This window comes from Hyposmocoma kahamanoa, unplaced genomic scaffold (genome assembly GCF_003589595.1).
Source record: "Hyposmocoma kahamanoa isolate Upper Pololo Valley unplaced genomic scaffold, ASM358959v1 160, whole genome shotgun sequence".
NCBI classification, from domain to species: Eukaryota; Metazoa; Arthropoda; class Insecta; order Lepidoptera; family Cosmopterigidae; genus Hyposmocoma; species Hyposmocoma kahamanoa.
The window spans coordinates 6,272,575-6,297,409 of NW_020653575.1; the positions used below are offsets into that span (position 1 = coordinate 6,272,575).

A 24,835-nucleotide genomic window follows, 5' to 3' on the forward strand; every position below is an offset into this window, starting at 1 on the left:
ACTTTATCTTAACACGTATGAAAATTTCATGCGTTGGAGGGTCGAAAATCAAGTGAATACTTTCTCGGAATAATCGTTTATTTGTAATATTAATGTTTAATTTCCTCGCAATCGAAGTGAAAAGCAGAGTGTATAACTCGTTTATAAAACCCATTTTACCCTCGACTTAAGTATCTAAATGACGCGTTTTATGCACTTGTTGTACAATCTACTATTTTGTCATTTAAATATTCACTTCAATTGTAGTAACATTTATTAATTAGGTATAATTTCAATTTATTAAGAAAGAGCGAATACTTTTTCTCATTCTTAATGATTGGCCGTTGAATATCTTGTTGATTATAACTTCACGAGTTGATGACAATGGCAAATTTAGCAGCAGAATCTTTCTGAGAATTCGTTCAGGGAATATGCCACCATGCCTATGTCATCCGCCTTGAATGGAAAATTTCGGCACATGAGACTTATCGACTTTGTCTTTGTCACGGCCGCAGTGGCAATGCCTTAGAGGTCTTTGCGATTTAAAGCTTTAAATGGCACTGCAACTGTTATGGATAGACGTGTCGCTTACCACCGCACAACTTGTTCGTCCCACCACTAGAATCTAATGCAATGTAACATCCGTTGCGGGAAGTACATAATGTACGAGTAAATAGTGCGTAAGAATCTTCTTGTATTACCATAGGGTCTCAGTCCATTGGGCATGTAGGCATTTTATCACGTATTTATTGTTCTTGGAGCAGGAAGCGGCAATCAAATACATAATTATGTGGGCCCCAATTCTGTTAATTTTTTTGAAATCATTGTAACTCTTTTACAAATAAATGGACGACGGGTCTAATACAAAAACCACGAAAAAAAATGTCCCAAATCAACCTATTTAAACGTAGTGACATGTAAAGGAATATGAAAAAGCTAAAACGTTGAATTCAAATGTAATGTCATCGCAGTACTGTCTAATTTTGCTTGCTTTGCTGTCAGTCGACCAAACGAAGACTAAAGCGTGAATGACGCTCTGTATACGATTTTAACGCCCTATAAGTTCGGACACTTTTTAGCGCGGACCCGATGTCCATATAATTGTAAGTCAATGTTGTAACTTCATTGTTTAACTGCCTCTGTGGCCGAACGGTTACTTTGCTGGGCTGCCACGGAGAGTGAGAGAACCCCGGAAGGGTTCGATTCCCGGGCGGGGAGAAATATTAATATGGCCTACATTTATTTTTCTCGTGAGTTTGGGTGTAATTTGTGGTTGTCTATGTTTGTGTCCATTGCACCCATGACACAGGGTTTGTCTAGTTCAGAGCTATAGGTGTGGGTGTTGTACATGTTCAACATTTCATTTTTATTTCATAATCGTACTCCATAATCAAGATACCATTCCGCGATGTTGGTATAAAAATATCAATACGTAAGGACCTGCTGCATTTAACACTAGGTCATTGAATCAACATAGCGTGAGATTCGTGTCGAACAAATGTCATAATCATAAATATAGAAAAACAATAAATATGGTAGCTTTTTGTGATTTCTTACATTTGTAATACTCTTACGTCAGTTGATTCCGTAGACCTTTGATATTTACCAGAATAGGAACGAATAGCATGAGAAAAAATTTCGGTGAAAGTTGCCTTTTTAGCCGACTTAAAAAAAAGGAAGAGGTTATACGTTCGGCTGTATGCATGTTTTCAGATATCTCAGTCAATTGTAGACCGATTTTGAAAATTCTTGTTTTGTTTGAAAGGATGCACTCTCGTGGTGGTCCCATTGTCACCAAGTCAGAATCTGATGAGTGAATCCCACGAAAATCGAAGGAAATCCTTAAATTTTATAGGCATGTCCGTGTATTCACTAATTTCTCCATCAATTGTGCACCGATTTTGAAAATTCTTCTTTTGTTTGAAAGGTTACTCTCGAGTTGGTCCCTGATGCTGTTCCGGGTTCGTTTCGGCTATCGCAAATTACTAATTATTTTCTGCAAATAAACGTCGACTTTTCACTTGACACAATACATGCACCTAATCAACACATCATCGTCAACTTGACAACCAGAAAAGAAAATGTACAAAGGAGTCTAGGAGTCTGTATCAGTCTCATTGTCACCAAGAAGTCAGAATTTGAGAGGGGATCCCAGGGAAAATGAAAAACTTACAATTAAGATATAATTTAACTAACTAAACTAAAACTAAATTTAGCTAACTTTTTTTTCTTCAAAATCTGTGAATGCCAGTTATTAATGGAGATCCATTTTAAACCCACACGATCAACGATTCCTAAGAGTTGTGAACTATCTTCGACGCGCAGGTTTCATATCGACTCATCCGAAGAACAGAGTCCGATGTGATTATACAGCGAAAAGAAAATAAGCCCGTTACGAGAATAATTTCGTTATTCAAACTAAGGCATATGTAAAGATGTTTTGAGAATTTATATATCTTATTTCGTTTCGGAAATACAAAACCGAACATCGGTCGATCTGACATCCACAGCGAAGAAGAACAAACGAAATGTACTATGTCCTAAGAAGAAGTACTCTTGGACATAGATCTTTCTTCTACGGATGAGTCGATATTATTATTATGACGTTTTCCTTTCTGTTTTTTTGCCTCTGTGGCCGAACGGTCACCATGCCGGACTGCCACGCAGAGGTCCTAGGTTCGATTTTCGGGCCGGGAGAAATATTTGTGACCTACATTTATTTCTCTCGTGAGTTTGGGTGTAATTTGTGGTTGTCTATGTTTGTGTCCATGGCACCCGCGACACAGGGTTTCCCTAGTGCGAGGCTATGTTGAGTGTGTGCATTATTATTACTGGTAGCGAGATTTATAGCTACTAAATATGTACAAACTTAGGAATTAAAGTCATTCATATTAACGAAATTCAAATTGCACTAACATCACATTATAAGTAATTGGCAAATATGTGAGCTATACACAACTCAATCACATTTACATTGTTTGCGATGTAAACATTCGTGTTTACAAAAATAATTTTATCAGGAATTACCCATTTGGGTATAATTTTTTTTATATAAATTAGACGCCACTGTTTCATCTGATGTCAAGCTACATATGTAAAGGACAATGATACGCGTTTGTCTAAAAAATGCCTTTTTACTCTAATTTCCCTTGAATGGCTTCAGATTAGTGTTGTAAAAATATTTGTTTTTTGTCTTGCGTCGGTTTTTTTCTTAAAGTACCTATGAAAATAAAATAATAATTAATATTATCTATATTTTTTTAGATTAAATTTGGCTCAACATTACCTACTTTTCTGTGTGATATCACTGTTAATACAATAGTGTGTTAACTTAAAAACTGTAATTTTTCAGAATTGATAAAAAGGAATTAATATAACAAAAAAATTATATAATCGTAAGTTAAAGTTTATCACAGGCATCTTAACAGTTTTCTACTTGCCTTATATATTTAACAATAAAAGGGAACAAGTAATTTCATATTTTGAGTAAGAACTGTTTTGTAAGTTTTGAAGGTTTGTCTCATTTTGAGTAAGTAGATATCTTTTAAATCTTTCTTACAATATTGTAACGACGGTTTTATTGACGTGTAGAGAATCAAATTTTATATTCAGCAATTATATCTTGAATTTCACGTTTTTTTTCACAATTTTTAGTTACAACACTATTGTAATAGCAGAGCAATATGATAAAGTATAAAAAAGTTTTAGATTCATGGTAATCGTGTATTTTTTTACGCTTTTATGGAATTATAAAGACAACTGCCCCGTAGCATGGCTACGCATGATAGTCGCGACGCGCGCGATAAAATCGAAATAAGCGCGCTCTATTGGCTATCTAAATTCGATCTGATTGAGAGAGCCAATAGCGCGCGCTTATTCCAATTTTATCGCGCGCGCCGCGACTATCATGCGTACCCATGCTACGGGGCAGTTGTCTTTATAATTCCATAAAAGCGTAAATTACTGCCACCTTAACTATTTCTGCCGCCAAGCAGTAATGTCAACATTACTGTGTTCCGGTATTAAAGGGTAAGGGTGCTGGTGAAATTGCAGGCACATGGGACTTGTCAACTTATGTCTCAGGGTGACGGGCGCAGTGGTCGTGCCCTTCAGATATTTGCGACTTAAAGCTCTGAGTGGCACTGCGACTGTTATGGACAGGCGTGTAGCTTACCATCGAGCGACTTGTTCGTCCGTCACTGGATATTTTATTTAAAAAAAAAACACTTTCCGTTAACCGGTTTTTACACAACTTGGCACATAGGTGTAATTCCAGTGGAATTAAAATTATATGGTGTCCTCGAGTTGATCTGATGATGAAAATGGCAGACCAATGAGAGAAACTCTTCAACAGTGTACAGCGGCTACCTTGTATTTAGGCTGATGATATTTCGTTTAGACAATAACTTCCATCTGTGTAAATGTAGTTGAGGAGGCCGCGGCAATGTTCACGGCCAAAGGTCTGACCACGCAAGGCGGCCACGGAAGCGTTCCGGGCGCGGGAATTTGTGTAATGTACGAGTTTATATGAACACTGGCACACAGAAACTCGCGGACGCGCGCTTCAATTCATTGAATTTCCCGCGCCCGGAACGCTTCCGCGGCCGGCCTCTGTACGGCCTGAGCTTAATAAGCAAAGTTTTAGACGTCGGTTTAAAAAAAAATAAAATTATAAGCCTAAATTAAACGCCTAAGAACCACACAGACCCCGTCAACCAATAACGTTGCTTTATTTTTTAATCGACTTCAAAAAAGGAGGACGTTCTAAATTCGACTGTATTTTTTTTGTGTGTTACGCGATCTCCGGTCGGCATTTGTGAACAGATTTTGAAGATTTTTTTTGTTGGAAATGAGATACCTCAGTATTGTTCCCATTTAAATTTGAAGGAAATATATTATTAGGGGTTAAAGTATGAAATTGCCGTTTTATTGCAATAGGTTCTTTGAATTTTCATAGAATCTTCATGGTTTGAGGTTTTCGAATGAAACTTTTTTCAAATGGTTTCTGTGATTTTTTTTTTTTAAATTTGAAACATTTGAATATCGACTTTCAATTGTTTTTGTTATTCAATTTAGACAAGAAAGATGGATACTGCGAAAATTCGAGTGATTTTTGAATACGAGTTCCGACGCGGAACTAACGCGGCAGAAACAGCCCGCAATATCAATGCTGCGTTTGGAGAGGGGTCTACTAATGAACGCACCGTGCGATTTTGGTTTAAACGCTTTCGTGATGGAAATTTCGACTTAAAGAACGAGCCACGAGGAAGACCGCCCACACAGGTGAATAACGATGAATTAAGAGAGATAGTGGAAGCCGATCCTAGTCAAACTACCCAGGAATTAGCGGCATGGTTTAACGTTACCTTACCCACAATATTGACTCACTTGCGTCAAATCAATAAAATAAAAAAATACGAAAAATGGGTGCCTCATGATTTGACTGATCTGCAGAAAGAAACGCGTGTTGAAACTTGTGTTGCCTTGTTGAACCGGTACAGAAATGAAGGAATATTGGATCGAATTGTAACATGTGATGAAAAGTGGATTCTTTATGATAACCGGAAAAGAAAAATGCAATGGCTGACCCCAGGTCAAATGCCACAACAGTGTCCTAAAGCAAAACTTACCAATAAAAAGGTAATGGTAACTGTTTGGTGGTCTCAGCATGGTGTTATTCACTATAGTTTTCTCCGATCTGGTCAAGCAATAACGGCAGATGTCTATTGTGCCGAACTCCGAACCATGTTGACAAAACTAGCAGTAAAACAGCCCCGACTCATGAATCGATCTTCACCATTATTGCTGCACGACAACGCGAGACCTCACACAGCACGAGAAACCATTTTGACCCTTCAGGAACTGCAGTTAGAAACCATTCGTCATCCTCCGTATTCACCAGACCTTGCTTTAACGGACTACCATTTTTTTCGTGATTTGGACAATTATCTACGTGACAAGAAGTTTTCTTCCCAGGAGGCAGTACAAAATGCTTTCACACAGTTTGTGCAGTCTAGATCGTCGGAGTTCTATCGCAAAGGCATTAATAACCTTCCCATTAGATGGCAGCAATGTATAGATAATAATGGCAACTATTTTGATTAAATAAATTTGTTAAAAATTTAAAAAATAAACAATTTAGATTTTCAGTACAAATCGGCAATTTCATACTTTAACCCCTATTATTAACATGGGGATAAATCCGGTTTCGCACACTTTCCGGCAGTGGTGGATTTGCAGTCTTGGGCGCAATAGGCCCAGGCCATGTAATCATTACCAGCTGCCCCTTTCTCAGCACTCATCATATACCTATTGGTAGATTACATAATGAATTATTTTATTGCCAACTTTTGTCAAAATCGATTCAGAAATTTAGTTAACAAAAATAGCTGCTTGTTTTTCATATTTTCGAAGGTTTCAGATTTAAATAAAACATTTAAAACGGTTTTTTCACGATTGGCCGCCCTAGGCCCAGGCCTACTGGGCCTTAGGGCAAATCCGCCACTGCTTTCCGGTAACCTATTTCAATAAAACTTGGCAAATAGGTGTAATTCCAAGAACTTTTGAGGTCTTTTTAGTAATCCAAAATAAAAGCGAGAGTTATAGTTGGCGAAATATTATTTGCACCGATTCGTCTTATCGCTACATCTTTAGAATACAATAGGACAACAGAGTGAGCCGTCGCGGTAAAACACGTGCCATCTGTGTAGTGCAAACAACTAGTTTGCAAACAACGATGGCACTGTATAGTGCAAAGACTTTTACGCATTGCCACTTTATTCTAACTTGATAATCTTTATGTGGCACTAACTTTGTTGATTTAATATGAATAGAATCGACAGTCGACCTTATGAGTCAAGAAATAATTGAAAACATGAATTCGGAAAATGCATTTACCGCGCCAATGAGTCGTACGATGAACCAAAATCATTAAGTCTATGTATGGTTTAAGGTTTTATTACCCTGGTGTAATAGAAAGGATAAGCCATTCCAGAAGATAACATTCATCGGTGCAAATAGTATTTCTTCAACTATATCTATATCGCTTTATTTTTTGTGCCCAAAGACCTACAAACATAATAACATATTCTATTTTTTTATACAGGGTGTAATCGTTAAGTGTGAAAAGATATCAAAACATTTTAAAACTGATATCGAAAATTCGTTACCTAATCGAGTAAAAAAAATATTATTTATAAATTATTTTTAAAATAAAACTAAAAATATCCACATTTTCACGGTAAACGCTCCCATACATTTAACATGACATTTGCAGAGAGACTTTAGTTGACCTACTTAAAAAGGTAACTGACGCAAAGTAATAATACTATCTTTTAATTGAATAAAAACAAAGTGATATTTATTTTTAAGTAAGTACAAAATTTTGTATTCAAAGCAGGTTGTTCGAAGGTAAATGTTACATATTAAATATATGAATGCGTTTAACGTTAACATTTTGGATATTTATAGTTTTCATTAAAAAAAAAAGTTATTGATGCCGTGTTACACGTCAGGTAATGGACTTTTGATATCAGTTTAGAGGAGTTTGGTATGTATTAATTATATTTACGGAAGAATCGCCTGGGCGCACTTAAAGTTTACACCCTGTATGGATATGTAAGATAGTTTCGTGGTTTAATTTTTCAACAAAGTTATATACCTGGCCCTATCTTTACATCCTGTATTCATCCGTATCCGTCCGCAGCCGGAACGGTAGTGAGTGCATTACTGCGTTTGGGTTATCTGCGGCGACCCCTACGAAATGGAAACTAGGTCAGATCAATAAACACAGTATTGCGCTTTTACGCTCTTTATAGCCCTGCCGACGCTGTTACTTATTGTTACACTATTTATATTTAGTACTAGGTCACGTTAAAACATTATTTATTATGATGAATATAATATTACAGTATATATAGCACTATATGTCAAATTGTCGCCTAACTTTCTCAAACTCGTATTTTGAAGCACATAGTTAGTGAAATGCAAAAAATGGATTGTATATAGAAATGCCGGCTAATTTCTCATCTCATTTCCTTCATATTCACACACTGGCTTTTACCTATTCTTAAAATAACGCATCCAAATTGATAAGAAATTGATATTAATAGAACGGTTTGCCATCTCCTGAATAACCACTCTTAATAAGATACCAGTTTGAGAAAGTAAGGCCACGAAATATATGAAATTATATTGAAATCGTCAAAACAAAAATGAAAAATACACAATAATTATAAAATTAACAACTCGTTGATTATAATATTGTTATCATTACATTACATACCAAATATCATTTTTCATGAAGGTTCGTCATAAGTTGATAAGAAATACATGACCCGAGGAAATAGGAGGAAATAAAATAATCTTAGGAAATGATAGGCATGTTAATGCAAACCATTCTATGTTTCACTATGGTACAAAAGTTATTATTAAAATTAATTAATTATTATGTTCTATATTTGTACTGGTCTGGATGTTCTGGGTGTCTCATAGATTCCTAGTTCAGGGAATTCCCTAGTTTGAGACCAGAAAATTGATGTGGTAGTCTGCCACAATATTACAGTTTGAGAATGTATTAATACAACTCTATAGTTCTTAGTAATAGTAGAGCTCCTTGTGAGAGAGTTCGTCCAAAGAAGTACTACCAACGCACCTATTTCTACCGTCAAACCGTAATGTGACCATTACGGTTATGCGCGCGGGCGAGACTTGCTTGTCGTTCGCCATTAATGTACGTGAAAGCGTGGTAGCCGGGCGGTCGCCGCGCGACGGCCGCGCGAATACTTTCGCTTCGTATAACTGGGACTAAGGGTGCTGGTGAAATTACAGAACATGGGACTTTTCAACTTGTCTTATGGTGACGGGCGTAGTGACAGTGCACATTGTGATTTAAAGCTCTCAGTGGCACTGCAACTGTCATGGACAAGCGTGTAGCTTACTTACCACCAGGGGCACTTGCTCTTGCCGTCCGTTGGTTTAAAAAAAAATTGAATTACTGCCACCTTAGCTATTTTTGCTGCCAAGCAGTGTTATGAGCATTACTGCTGTCCGATTTTGATGGCCTTATTCAGCGTGGCGGCGTGTAAATCAAATGTATGTAGACGCTCGTTGCGTTCACAGTGCGCGGGTAGATCTATTGGTTCGGTCCGCCCGTACCTTTCACAGTGCTTGGTCTAGCATCTAGCGTCTGTTTGCGATTTCGACGCGTGGATCTACCCGCTCGTAGCCGCTTCGGCACTGTGAAAGGGAAGACACCACGACTTCGACACAAGGGAATGAGCCCCAAGGCTGCTGGTGAAATTACAGGAACATGGTACTTATCAACTTATGTCTCAAGATGACGGGCGCTGTGGCAGTCTGGCAGTGCACATCTTTGTGATTTCAAGCACTGCAACTGTGATGGACAGGCGTGTCGCTTACCACCAGGCACATGACTTATTCATCCCGTCACTTGGTATTATAAAAGAAAAATTATTTAACTCAATTGTAAGACCCGTTTGTACATTTATAAATAAAGCAATAAAATTATAACTTAGTTTTATACCGAACTGGTTGTTGCCCACAGCAACTCTTATCGTTCGATAACGGTTATGTTCAATTACATCTACATGTGTTATTTTATTATTCTGTAATCTGAAATGTGGCACTTTAGATTAGTTCATTCCTTTGTCTTCCCGAGGATAAAGGCTTATTAAACTTCTTTTTCACTATATACATGTAACATGGTGATGTACAGGTTACAACACATTAAACTGTACACTTTTGTTCTAATATTGCTTCCAGTGCCAGTGCAACGAAACAAGTTCCGTCAATATGTACTTATTTCACATTACATATCGCACTGTTAATACAATAGTGTATTAACTCAAAAAGTCCATTTTCTCAGAATCGACGAAAAACGAATTACTCGTTTCCCGAGAAAGATAATTAAAATGTATGTACAGGTTACAGTTTATTACAAATAATTACCTACTTGCCAAATATATTTAGAAATAAAAGGGAAAAAATAATTTTATATTTTTGAATAAGAACTATTTTGCCCAGAACTGGCTCACATAAAGCGTGTCTCATTTTGAGTCAAGTAGATATCTATTAGTTGTTTCTTACGATATTCTAAAGACGAAGAAGAAGAAAGAAGAAAGGTTTTTTTGACGTGTAGAGAATCAAATTTTACGTTCAATAATGATATAATCTTGATTTTCACATATTTTGAGTTATAACATGTGCCCGACACCCTGAGACATAAGAAAAATCTTTTCACAAGGAGCTCTACTACTACTAATTTTGTCTGAATATGCTATCGATTGTCAATTCTTTCGTGCATTCATTACACATGCCAATTATAGTCAAAGGGTTACAAATAACGTCATAAATATAAAACAAAACACTGTCGCAGCATCCATTACAGATTTCCTGCGAGTTTTATCCGGCACTTATTATTACTTTCACGTCGTTTGCGGACGAATATCGACCCAGCCACCACGTAGCACGGTATTAAATATCGCGGCAACAACACGGTTCCTAGAACGGAGATAATGTACTACTATTACACAGTTGATGCGAATGTGTGCGCACTTGTGTCGATATTGTACTTGAACACGCGCTCGTGTGAAGATATCAAACTTCATGCAGATACATTAACTCACGGAAGCTGAAATTGGCAATGACCCTTCCACGTGTCTCTCGGAATGTCTATAAAATTAAATCACACAAAAACTTAACAACTTTATTGTAAAAAAGGTGCAAACCGAAAAAGCAAGGTTCTAAACTACCGCACACAAAAATGACACTACATTTGTGTATGCCATAGTACCTACTTATATTCATTAAATATATTAATTACACTTTATCATTGCGGGCTGATCCCGTCAACATTCTTGTATAAAAGAAAGTACGGCTATGAGAATGAGAGCGTTCTCGCGCTACATCCGATTCATATCAGGGGGTCTACTCTCGATGTCCATCCGACATCCGTCCGAAACAATTACTGTCAAATAAGTAATATTCGACAAAATTAAAAAACAAGTATCCAGTATGAAGCTTCATTCGCATCACGCGTCTTTTCATTTGGCCAAGTATTGCTTATTTGGCAGTAATTGAAGTGGTCGTAGTACTATTTATATGAGTTATTGCGCACTAAATCCGAATTCCGTCTTCCGAAGTCGAGAATACCTTCAATTCGACCAAATTTAAAAGGCGCGTGATACGAGTGAATTTTTTTTGTTTGGTCGAGTATTACTTACTTGACAGTAATGTTTTGGACGGATTTCGGATAGAGAACGAATGTAGATAGATCCTCTAATTGCATAGTTAAATATTTAGTGTGAATGGAAATATCACGAAGAAATTTTCATTTCGAAGAAAGGTCACTAAAGCCTTCAGTAAATCAATAGCCTGCATTCTTATGCACAGATTCTATTATTGCCCGAGTACAAACTGAGACTAGGCAAATCAATAGTCTAATTCCCGTGCAATTTAGTAACATGATCAGTCAGCTGTGCCCATGGAACTTATAAAGGGCCCGAAACGTTGGTTTGTTTGAAAAATAGTTTCATTTCTTATGTATAACACGAAAACCTAAGAACTCGAGAACAGTCGATTGGTTTTTCTAATAGGCAAATAAATAAAAATAGGAATGCTGATAAACGAAAAATGAATATAAAAACCTATCACGCATGTCATAAACCCACGCAAAACTCACGTATGTACTTTAAAATTATATTGCAAAATTTATATATAACGTTACATACGGCGTTATCTATACGTAATGATGAGTTTCGTATTATTTCTGCCACCAAGCAGTAATGTGAGCATTACTGCGTTCCGGGTTTGAAGGTGCTGGTGAAATTACAGGCACAGAAGACTTTTTGACTTATGTCTCAGGGTGACAGGCGCAGTGGCTGTGCCCTTAAGATCTTTGCGATTTAAAGCTCTGAGTGGCACTACAACTGTTAATGGAGACGCGCGTCGCCAGGTGCACGACTTGTTCGTACCGTCACTTGATGTTATACAAAAAATATAGTATTTAAGCGTTCGCTCGGTATTTAAAACATGACACAAAATCGTGAAACGGAAGACGTGTGTGTGGTTGAACAGATTTTAAAACACCTCTAATCTAAAACAATGACAGGTATATACATAATATTCTTGATTTCCGATAAAGATGGCTCCACTATCGCCTTACGTGTGACAGCGTGTTTTCTGTTTCTCGGTTTCAGCTACAATCTTTTACATAATTTTAAACTAACAATTTAAAATCAATAACATACCAAAATTACAATTGCAAATTAACATGACGGTAAATGTTCAGTAATGAAAGTTAACAATATAACCTAATCTCCGGTTAAAAAACCGACCTCGAAAGTTATTCATCCCCTAGTTTACCACCCTTAGAGGTGGAATATTTTCACATACATACAAAAAAAAAAACAGTCGAATTGAGAACCTCCTCCTTTTTTGAAGTCGGTAATAATACGCACGTCTAATTTAAGATCAAATACAAAATTGATCAGAATAATCGAGATACCAATTCTCGATGCTGGTATATATAAAAATATAACTATGTAAGCACTGTAATTAAGTGTTTTATTGAATGACAGGATTTTTAAACACCATGGTATTCAATAATTTTTTGTGAAATTACTCCACTAGTTTATTATAATTATTAATACAAAGATCGAATAGTTAGAAAAAAATAAATCCTTCAATCCGGCCGGATTCGAATCGACGTCTTCTAGCAAACCGTGCCATACGCTATGCCAACTAAGCCACGGAACGAACCAGCGGACTTCACGAATTCTTCTATGTGCTTGTTGTCGGATCATGTGTATCCGATTTTTAACGTCTTTTTAGCCGTAGGGCCATCTATGACGTAAACACTATATTTGACAAATTTTGTTACTGTATAAGCACGAGAATACTGGGCATGAACACCTTTATTTTTTCAAAAAATTTTTACAACCTGTAGTTATGTGACAACGGACGGGAATTGCACTACTTGTCTTGTTATAATACGGTATAAGCGTATCTGTGTTTAAAAGTTAGTACGTTTTATGTCTAAGCTGAACGAAAGTGAAGGGGACGAGATGACAGCGATAAACGGCTGTCATACCAAGTTTACGAGTTTTAAGCGACCACCGATTGGTTTCGACGATGGCTAGTGTGCTATTATGACGTTGGAAATTTGAAATGTCGTAATGGAACAAGTCGATTACGACCGTCAGCAATATTATTAACCGTATATCGACGGTGGACATTTGATATTTTATCATAATGGACATTTTCCCTTACGACAAAATGTCCCTTACGACATTTCAAATTTCCACCTTGGATAATTGACGATCTCGGTGGTTTAGCAGTTGGGTTATGGGCGCTAGATGTGGAGGTTTTGAAAACGACTTTTTGATTATCGTATTTTTGCAAAGAAATCCAAAGTCAAATGATCACTACATAGGTAAAATATTTACACATTTAAAAAGGACATTTTTTAGCTACTGCTCGTTTACTGCGCTGACCTCCGTGACACGAACTAGCAAGAAACTAGGGATTGCTTTTGTTTTTTCAAATAAACTTAAATGCTATGGAATACACTTTAAATCATAATTGTGTGGAATCTAGACTCATGTTGTCTTTCCATACTTTACCTAACACGTAGTCTTCAATTTTATAATATGACTATTCAATTAAAACACATTTATTGTACGTTTTAAATTTAGGAAATGATAATCTTAATATATGCTCCGGAATCTTATTGTAGAAACTTATACCGTTCGCACTAAAGAATCGTTTACCTTAGTCAAACGAAATCGTGGTACCATGAGTTTGAACTTAGCTCTAAAGTTAATAATATGGATATCTTCTTTCTTAATTAAATTATGTATATTTTTACGGGCATACAAAATATTTGAGTAAATGTACTGTTATCCCACAGTCATGATACCAGTCTCCTTAAACTGTTTCTCTGAGAGAAACCCGAGAATGTAAACGGTACACGAATACGCGCCAATACCTGTTTCCCATTTGGTGCAGAGACCATAAAACTCCAATTGCAATTCTCCTGACAAACCTCATTCACCTCCTCCACTCGCATCAGTCTTATACAAGCGCGTTATTTCTTCTTACTTTCAACCTGGCCCTTTTTAAGGACTTACCCATCCCCAATCTGATCGAATTGTTTTTTTTATAATACATATGATGCATATGTCGAACATAAATACGATTTACATTTTTCAAATTTCCGAAATGCAGTCTCCTTGCCTTGTTTAGAAATATCGATACCAGCCCCCGTAGCATGCCTACGCATGATAGTCGCGACGCGCGATAAAATTGAAATAAGCGCGCGCTATTGGCTGTATCAATAAGATTTAATTTAGATAGCCAATAGCGCTTATTTCAATTTTATCGCGCGTGTCGCGACTATCATGCGTAGCCATGCTACGGGGGCAGAAGTATCAATTAACATAAGGGACATTTTGTCGAAAATGAGTTACATATAACATTGGATTCGGAAGTTCCCGCTCTATCGATTGGTATTATTAAAATTTAGGTATAGCAGTGTAAGCAGGAAAATAAATAGAAAATTATACGTAATTCTATTATAAAGGAACACCATGCTCGACGGTTTACACATAACAATATTGGTAACGTAAGGCACAACTAAACATCTTTTTTTAATGTAAGGGACATGCTATTAAACCACCGGGTTCCCAAATCTTTCGTTTATAGCATGAAAGAAGAGGAAATTCTAAGAAACTTTGCTCTAGACATAATCAAAATTGGAATAGACAGTACAAAGTTATGGGCAGATTTATAAAAAATAAAATGGTTTTTTGGCTCTCCTGAAAAGCCGTGGTTTGTCCCTTACATTAGTTGATACATCTGGTATCGATATTTAAGAATCCCAGTAGAGACGATATCGTGACAAAGTGTTTTGAATTGTAAAGCGAAGTCCTCTTTAAAAAGGTACTCGACATAAAAGCCGATACGTTCTCAAGTCGCGAAGACAAAAAAACTCAAGTGCATAACTACTTGATATATTTGACGGCCTAAATATTTGTTTCGACACCCTGCTAATGTAAACACACACGTTTGAATACCCTCGATTGTCCTCACTTTATTATTGTTAATGCATTATTTTTCTTTCCGTTCTCATGATAGTACCACTGTTGTTCTTATATGTAGTTGTTATGTCTGTAAAGGCGTACGAAGTTATTATATTGACCTACGTACGTCCTGCTTTCTGACTGGAACTAATTTCTTCATATTTAACAACAGTCGAAATTAAATAATAGCTGAATAAGCGTGTTGATTATTTTGTACAATTTAAACTTCATGATTTTCACACATTATTTGATTTTAAATTCGGGACTTAAATCGTGTATAAATAGTTTTTTTGCACCTCACTAGCTCTGAAAGGCTTTCTTTCTTATTAGAAAACTGCGCGCAAAAGCGCTTTTGCACGCTAGCGTGGAAAAGGATTTTCAAATTCGAACCTGACGATGGACCCTGGTGCACCTGCCTTTTTCCTTCGATGAAAAAATAAATTATAATGACACGTTCAACTACGTGATTTGTCGTACATTATATATGTACGTGATGTGTCCTACATTAGTTATGTAGTGTAAGTTATGTTGAGTATTTAGATCCCTTGGTATATTTTATTCTTATTATGGTTGATATTAAATTGACCACGATAACTAATTTATATATAACTAATATTTAATTTTAATTCGTCGAAGAACTAAAATAATTTCAATAATCACACAAAATTATAAGTACAAGCGAGAATAAAAATTGATGAGATGCAAATTCAGAACGCATCCCAAGACAAAACTTTTTTTTGTGACTAAAAAAAATAGTGACGCGTTCCGAAACGCGATTCGTCATAAGTACATTAAGTATTTATATAATATTAACAGTTGGTATAATTTATTCTTATTATTGTGGACATTCAATTGACAACCATAACACTAATTTTCTTTATTGGATTATTTTAATTTGTCGAAGAACTAAAATAATTTCGTTAACCACATAAAATTATAATACAAAGAAGAAGAAAACGTATGTGGTGTAAATTCAGAACACACCCAAAACTAAACTTTTTTTAGGAAATGAAACTATTTTTCCGGATTTAAATCGCGTATATTTGTTTTTTCAACTTTGTTGACTGTCAACCGTGACCATGGGACCTGTAAAGGGCCCGAAACGTCGGTTTGTTTGAAAAAACAAATATACGCAATTTAAATCCGGAAAAATAGTTTCATTTCCTAAGTGTAACAATCGCGAAAACTTAAGAACTCAATAAACTTTTTTTCAAATTTTCATTTTAATCACTTCAATTTCAATACTTTGGATTGAATTGTACTGTAATAAATTGAAAAGAAACAAAACATAAGCGAGTCTGAGTCTAGCGGTGATGAAAAACTGATTTGTTATAGTTCAGCTGTTTTTCTTTCATCGACCATTTTCCTCGCCATAGTGAGGTGAAAAGTTGTGTTTCGCTCGACAGTAAAGTGTTTTGCGTCTCGTGTCTTGAAACCCTCGCCTCGCTCGTGGTTAAAAAATTGGAGGACATAGTAAACTACTTCGCTTGCTCAAGTTTCAATACAATCGTGTCAAACGACAACTTTGCCTTGCCTTGCCTTGCATAATAATAGTTATTTGTTATGCAAGGCAAGGCAAGGCAAGGCAAAGTTGTCGTTTGACGCGAGTGATTGTATTGAATCCTGGGAGTCTACTCCCATTCTCCATCGACATCCTCCGAAAAAATTACTGTCAAATAAATAACACTCGACGGAATTAAAATACGCATGATGCGAATGAAGTTTCATGGTTGACATTATCGTTTGACTTGGTCGAGTATTACTGAGTAGACCCCCTCTAGGTCTTGCACGATAGGGCGCGACTTGTGCGAGAACGACATATTAAGGGAGAATAGCAGTAACTCGCGCAAGTCGCGCCCTGTCGTGCAAGCCCTACTGAACTTCATAATGAACCCTGCCACACTGAACGACCGGGATTGCACGGTCGACGCGCGGCCGTTTCTGTGTGGCAGGATTCATATGAACTCGTACATTACAAAAATTCTGTGTGGACAGAGCATAAGTCAGTATCTGTCACTGTTATGTTACATATATTTCCGTACCTGAGAAACATTACACTGTAAGTGCTATTTTTGTAATTTTACAGGGGATGCGATTTTGTGTCGAAATGCAACATTTACAATATTTAGAATGGCTTGAAATAAAACTAATTGACTTTTAAGTACAACATTTCGAACTACCCTAATTGTCGTACAAACAAAATCGCTTCCCCCGTAAAATTACAAAAATGGCGCTTACACTGTAATGCTTCTCAGGTACGAATTTAAGGGCCTCAACAGATTTACGTTCCGTTACATACCACCATGTGATGGCAGCAAAACTCCTTGTGGAAGAGTTCGTCCAGGAAAGTAGTGCCACCTTATGTTGGTGAATTTACTGCCACTTTTCAACTTATGTCTCATTGTGTACAAACAAGTAATCTTTGCGGTTATGTGCTTTGACCAGCACTACGACTGCTATGGACAGACGTGTCGCTCACCATCAGGCGCACGACTTGCTCGACCCGTCACTTTTGTTATTATAACAAAAAACCTCTAGAAAAAAGTACTTCGTCTACCTAATCTTCTTTTAAGCTGTTTTTCTATCATATTCGATTAAGAGCTGGTTTTGAAAGTAAAGTGGAGACTCTGAAAAGGGTTGTTGTCTAGCTCTGTGTAAATGCATTCGGTTGAATAGTCGCGTCTGGTTTTAAATATTAGGCCTTGTAGGCACTGCTTCACCTAATTAATGTGCCAAATTAATGTCGGTGTACGCTACAAGGTTTTTTCCATGTACCCCATGGTTGTTGTACACGGCGATACTATGAGCAGCTGCTGGACTCTGTTTTTTTTTTCTTTATTTTGTGCACAAAATAAACTACATAAAAATAAACAAAAGTCATTTTAACATTTCGGAGCATGCACATCCTTCTCGCTCTGAACGCATCATGCTAAACATAATAATTATTGCTAGGTACAATCTAAAAATGGTAACCTATCACAAAGTCGAAATTATTTTTGTTCGAAATAACGTTTGTTTGAGTTTTCATTACACCGAATTATAACTTAACAGTTGTTCTTTCAGGATATGTTGAGTGTTTATCGCAAAGACACGATTAGGTTTGATTAAGTTAGGTTTCGGGGTAGTTCGTTGCCCAGCACGATGTGGGGGTTCCTCGGGGTTCCGTACTGTCTGCAACTCTCTTTCTGCTGCATATCAATGATATGTTAATTCCAGGTACCTTTGCGTATGCTGATGACAGCACAGTTGTAGATAGGTACTTGACCAATGCAAAGGTCAGTGGAGAGGAAATCCAGTCTTATCGTGAGTCCATGGTTAGCCGTTTACATTTGACGCTCAAGGCAGTGCCTTTGAGTTGATAACGACTTTTCGTGATATATCCATACCGATAGCCGACCGTCTCCAGCTACTTGGAATGGACCAGATACATTGAATCCATGGCCAAAAATGCAGCCAGGAAGCTTTGCATCCTTTCCAGGGTGAGGCGTTACTTCACACCGGGACAGTTGCTTCAGCTGCATCAAGCACAAGTCCTGTTGTGTATGGAGTAATGTTGCCACCTTTGGGATGGCTCTGCTACATATCAACTGGCCACCTTGGATTCAATTGACAAGCGTGCCAAGAGGCTTATAGGTGACTCGGAATTAGTAGAGGCGAAGCTGCAGAGCCTTGAACACCGCCGTAAAGTTGCCTGCTTATCGGTATTTTACAGGATATATCACGGAGAGCGTGCGATGGAATTACATGATTTAATTCCGCCTTCCCCTTTCCATCATCGGGGGACTAGGCGTAGGCTTGGCTTCCACCCCTACGTTGTGGATATTCCAAAGATTCGCACGAAGCGTTACGCTTCCACATTTATATGGCGAACGGCTATGGGGTGAAACTCCCTGCCTGCAGACTTGTTCCCTAAACGTCATAACTTGAACCTTTTCAAGGCGAGAGTGAATAGGCATTTTCTAGGTGTGCATGCTCCATCGTTGACCTCATCGTCACTTTCCATCAGGTGAGATGGAGGTCAAATGTCAAATGCACACTTACATTAGAATAAAAAAAGGAACACTCCGGGGGTGCCGTCGGGCAGCTCCCCTTCAGGGTTCAGTCCAGTCTCACATAATCTGCCCCCGCGGGGCCGGGGTATCTGTAAGCAGATTCCCCCGGATTAACAAAAAAAAAGGTTCAAAAGGAAAAACAATTTTCTCTCAAAATTACTTTCGAGGTTATGAAATTTCTACCAAATGTTATTTCTGGAAAATGTCATTTCGGCCTACTGATAGGTAACCTACAAAATTATTAATCATTTCGTTATTTGTTGTTTTCCAGGTGGTATTAGAAGTGGCGCACCGCGTAGATCAAGAAGGCGTGGTTGCGGTGGACTCGGTCGTGGAGAAGCTTATCTTCAAGCCCCAGGATGTGGTCTCCATCCGTGCTAAAGACTCTGACCTCGAGTACGCCACCCACGATGTGTTCCAGACCGATAGCGCTATTTCTAGCAAGTTTAATGGTTGGTACTAAATTTATCTCAAATTCTGTCATTAAAATCTATTGTAGCTGTCATTAACCCAACATTACATTTAAGTAGTTACGTGTCCGAACGGTTACCATGCTGGTATGCCACGCAAAGGTCCCGGATTCGATTTTCAGGCCGAGAGAAATATTTGTATGGCCTACATCTATTTCTCTTGTGAGTTTGCATGTAATTTTGTCGTTGTCTATGTGTGTATCCATGGCACCCGCGTCACAGGGGTGCGGGGCTATGAGTGTATACGTTATTATTATATGTTATTAACTTATACAATCGTATTGAGCTTCTTCAGGCTTGAGATTAAAATTCGAAGAGTAAATTGCAACTCTTATGTCATTTACGATAACAAAAATCCAATATTTTTTACAAAAGTGACGTGGTTATCGCGAGATGTATTACCTTCTAATATGTGAAGGTCCTAGATGTCTATGAACCTTTTTCGATATGCCAGGTTTCATTACGGTGTTTTCCTACATCCTTAGCGTAGGATATATATATGTAATAAAAAAGTTTGATAACACCATTTTCAATTTATGTCTCAGGGTGACGTTCGCACTGGCGGTGCCCATAACATCTTTGCGATTTAATGCTCTAAATGACATTGCAACTGGCATGGATTGGCGTGTCGCTTACCATGTATTATAAAAGAAAAGTATGCATAAAGGTCCACGATATTGTTTTTTTGAGAACACCTTTCTAAATAATTCCAAAGTCATTGTTTTGTTATGCCAGCGGACCGCACTAATGGTTTGTAGCCTTCATCGTTCTAGGGAACGGGCGATCAGGCGAAGAGCGCCATCTAGAGCCCTGGGACGGCTGCGACGGCGACGCCGGCGACACGCCCTCGCTCAACGGAGACGCCCGCCTCGACGACCTAGAACTCGACCACAGAGCCAACGGCTGGGACGCCCATGAGATGTTCCGCAAAAACGAGGAGGTGTACGGTGTACATAGCACGTACGACCACTCGTTGGCTGGATATACGTTGCCGCTGCAAAGGAAGGATACTCAGGATTACAGGTGAGATTTTCACACATTCATCTCGGGGTGCACCACCGATGGAGCACGGATAACTTGGCCCTCAGGCGGAATCTACCACCGGTAGTCACGCAACACTCGACTTTTGGTATACTGATAAGTCCACGCCGTCTTGAAAGAAACTGCTAAAGCAAGTATTCATTTTTTGCCCAAATTCTGTACTTAGATACAACGGATCCATTAATGGAAATGTTTTTATTCTCAATACAAATTGCAGAAAAAAGTAACAAAAAGAAAATATAAAAATAAACGAGTATCGTTACCGATACCGTTCGACGAAACGTGTGTTATCCTGATTTGACAGCTGTCACTATAGCTAATAACCGTTGTAGAAAATAAGTCGGACACCAATTGGTTAGCAGTCAAGAGAAAGTCCGTAAAAAATCAGTGATGATTGTATCAAAAAAACACCAGAGACGCGGATCAAATGAAACGAGAAAATAAACCATGACGTTGACGTGTCGACCGCTTCATGAAGCGAGTCTCCTAGTCTTTTATCCAACCTAATTACGTATTCTACTTTTTTAATTGAATATTGTATTGATTCGTAATAAATAATTTATAAAAGTATTAGTGGATACTGCACAGGACGATTAGACCTATTTTTTAAATAATCCCGATAGCTAGATACACGGACATTGCCATATATAACTATTGTATTACCAGTTATTTATCGAACGATAAATTTGAGTGGTACAATTTATATATTTTATTTTTTTACGTATTCACCGTATTTTTTTATTAAAAAATTTTGTACTGGTACATGTTTTGAGCAAACTTGAAATGAAGAAAAAACGGATTCTTTAACGTACTCGCCATGTGCAGTAGTCAATTTTCAAAAAATTGACTACTGCACACAACAACAAGCTACTTGCTAACTTCTGAAGAAGTTTGATAGTCTTTAAAAAAACTAAAAATTGTTATAATTATTAATACAAAGATCATAACAAACAGACTATAACAAACTACTGGAGTAACTTCACAAAAACATAATTGAATATCAATTCAATACAAATTTGATTACAGTGAATAGGGACGGCTGGTAGCTGTAAAGTTACCTAACTGGGTGACGTAATACTTTCACAGATTTGTCATAGATGGCGCTGCGGCTAAAAAGTCGTTGAAAAACCAAAGTCAGTCAAAGATTATTTATTCCATAGATAAAATAAATTTACACTTGAAAACGTCACATTTAAGCTACTGCTCGTTCACTACGCTGACCTCCCTTAGAAGAACGAGCAAGAAACTCTAGGGATTGCTCTTTTCAAATAAACTTAAATGCTATGGAATAATACACTTTGAATCAAATTTGTGTGGATTCTGGAGCCATGTCGTCTTTCCATACATCTTTATCTAACACGTAGTCTTCAATTTTGTAATATGATTTTTCGATCAAAATATTTTTAATGTAGTTTTTAAACTTAGGAAATGATAAACTTAATATATGCTCCGGAATCTTATTGTAAAAACGTATACAGTTCCCCATAAAAGAGTTGTTTACCTTGGTTAAACGGAATCGTGGTACCATGAGTTTGGACTTAGCTCTAAGGTTAATATTATGGATATCTTCTTTCTTATTGAATATACAAAATACAAAGATCCGACGACAAACACATAGAAAAATTCATGAGATTCGTTGGTTCGTTCCGTGGCTTAGTAGGCATAGCGTCTGACACAGTTTGTTAGAAGACGTCGTTCGAATCCGGCCTGATCGAAGCAATTTTTTCTAAGTGTTCGATCTTTGTATTAATAATTATAACAAACTAGTGGAGTAACATGAATTCAATACAAATATAACTAAAAATTGGTTTTGTCAAAGTATTGTATAATAGTCATCTGTTACCATTTTTCCCATAATAATCGACTGGAAGAGTTCTATGCCTGCGGCAAGGTCTTAGGCAGTGTTTACTAAACGCTGATGACGTCAGAACCTCTTGTGACGTCAAAGCGATCGCACTCAGCGCCCGAGATGGCACGAAGTGACGTCCTGATATTAATTTATAATGTCATACACTCGATAACAAAATGACAGTGAAAGTACGAGAACTATTTTTAAAGTGTTAAAGTTAAATTTCGTGGCACTAGCGTTTTATGCCAATTGACACGTGCTAAATATGACAAATTCTATTTGATGTGAAAAACGATTTTACAACCATATTACAACCGTGGTCGGTAAGAAGTTTTTTTTATTTGTTGCACGACATACATAGGTCAGGTTCAAGTTCAAACAAGGAAAGGAGGTTGCCTAACTTCAAAATTAAAACATTCGCTTAAAATGTTATCTAAACAAAAATTTAATTGCAATTCAGCCACATACTTACCACCTTAAATCTTAGTATTAAGAATTTCGTACAATTGATTTTAATTATTTTGTGTATAAAAATTTAGCAATTTTTTTTACAATCCATCAAGACGCATACGTCTTTGCTTTTACAACATTTTAGTTCGAGTCGTATTGTCTGTAGAAGAATAGCTAGCTGGCCGTCTATTGATAAAAAAAACAAAAACTCGCCATTTGCAAAATTGTGTTGTGAATCATATATTTTAATCTTACAAGAAATAAACATTGTATTTATTTCCTCGCAAATGTGATGAAAAACATTGTATGCAACACGAACAGTAAAAATTACAAAACTCGAGTTATTAAAGCCCTCAGCCTTCGGCTTCGGGCTTCTAATAGTCCCTCGTTGGTGTTTTCTTACCGTCTTTAATACACAATGTACTGTATTTAAAACATTAGTAGGTAATCAATCAAACATAAAGGGGTGTAATCGAAGGATTGCACCCCGTTACGTCTTCTAATTTTGCTATCCTAATGGTGCCACTTCTAAATTTCAATTTTATTTTCTTATGTGCAATGTATATTAAGTCTCGTTCATTCATTCACCGAGCATCATTATTTAAGTGTTGTACTAATTTTACCATTGATTTGTAATTCACTTCGCGTGTGGATATCGGGCTGTCACTCAGCCATATTTCTTTACTTTTTGGACCAAAAAAGGGGTGGCTGTTTTGGTAACAGATTGAAGATAAAAAAAAACCTTTGACTTTGATTGTTTTCTTTATGTCCATTTACATAAGGCTTATTGTTTCTAAACAGGGACGCAGAAGCGAAAGCAGAAGAAATAGCAGCGGAAATAGAAAGCGCGCCCTCATACAAGGCGCGCATAGAACTTGAGAACGGTGACGAGGAGGAACGGTTCGCGGCTGTTGTCAGGCCAGCTGACAGCGGCAACGGTAGTGGCAAATACGTCATACCTATCAAGAGGAAGAACATGCAGGTACGTATCGTCATGCAGTATTTACACGGGTCGACTAAACAGCGATTCGAGTGCCGTCGACGCCATAATCCAAAGTCAATCGCGTCACAGAAACACAATAAATCGAAAATCGGAACATTCAACTAACTCATAGTTTCCCAAAGGGCCCGCAGCGAGCGCTAAAACTGTAATAGGGTGCTAACGCATTTGAAAATCTGAATTATCTATATAAATTACACTACAAATATATAATTGTGCCGTCCACTAACTAAATCGTGGCTAAGTGAAAAAGATCAAATAACCGTTTTTAATAGCAAAACATAGATCACAAAATTCTCTTTTAGAAGACTTATCGGAACTTACCCTAACGTCGCGTAGCTGGAATATCATTAAACAATTTCAATATTCTAATACTGGGTTATGGTTTTTATGATATCTCAAAAAATTATTTTGTCACTTAGCCACGTTCCACTTAGAATTTCTTTTCGTTGTGATTTTTTTATGTTAAGTTAATACAAAAAATACGTGTTTTCTCATTGACTTACAATTATATGGACGTCGGGTCCGCGCCAAAAAGTGTCCGCACTTGTAAGGCGCTAAAATCGTATACAGAGCGCCACACTCCGCTTTAGTCTTCATTTGTTCTACTGACAGCGCGATACTGCGATGACATTACAATTTAAATTTCGAATAGGTTGACTTGGGACATTTTTTTCGTGGTTTTTGTATTAGACCCGTCGTCCATTTATTTGTAAGTCAATGTGTTTTCTATTATTTTTTTGTAGTGTAGTGAAATTTTTTTATCTTGCCTAAGTGGGCGGTGAACATCGAGTATATAAACCAGAAATAGAGACGAAATGTCATTTATTTGTTTGAAAACTATTCTGCCATATCATTACCGTGACAACTGCGCTCCGATTGGCTAGTCCGAG

The 24,835-nt window shown here is 37.2% G+C and overlaps 1 protein-coding gene across 11 annotated transcripts in view; it reads left to right on the plus strand.

The window, feature by feature from the left end:
• The window catches only part of LOC113240681 (ataxin-2 homolog), a 76,613-nt gene that overhangs the window by 23,513 nt on the left and 28,265 nt on the right, over positions 1 to 24,835 (plus strand). For 10 of the 11 annotated variants that reach the window (XM_026478050.1, XM_026478051.1, XM_026478053.1 and 7 more), the window contains exons 3-5: positions 19,404 to 19,584; positions 20,361 to 20,625; positions 23,744 to 23,924. In XM_026478050.1, coding sequence (XP_026333835.1) covers positions 19,404 to 19,584; positions 20,361 to 20,625; positions 23,744 to 23,924 — 627 coding nt within the window. The remainder of the gene's footprint in view (positions 1 to 19,403; positions 19,585 to 20,360; positions 20,626 to 23,743; positions 23,925 to 24,835) is intronic. The other variant, XM_026478052.1, reaches the window with a different exon arrangement.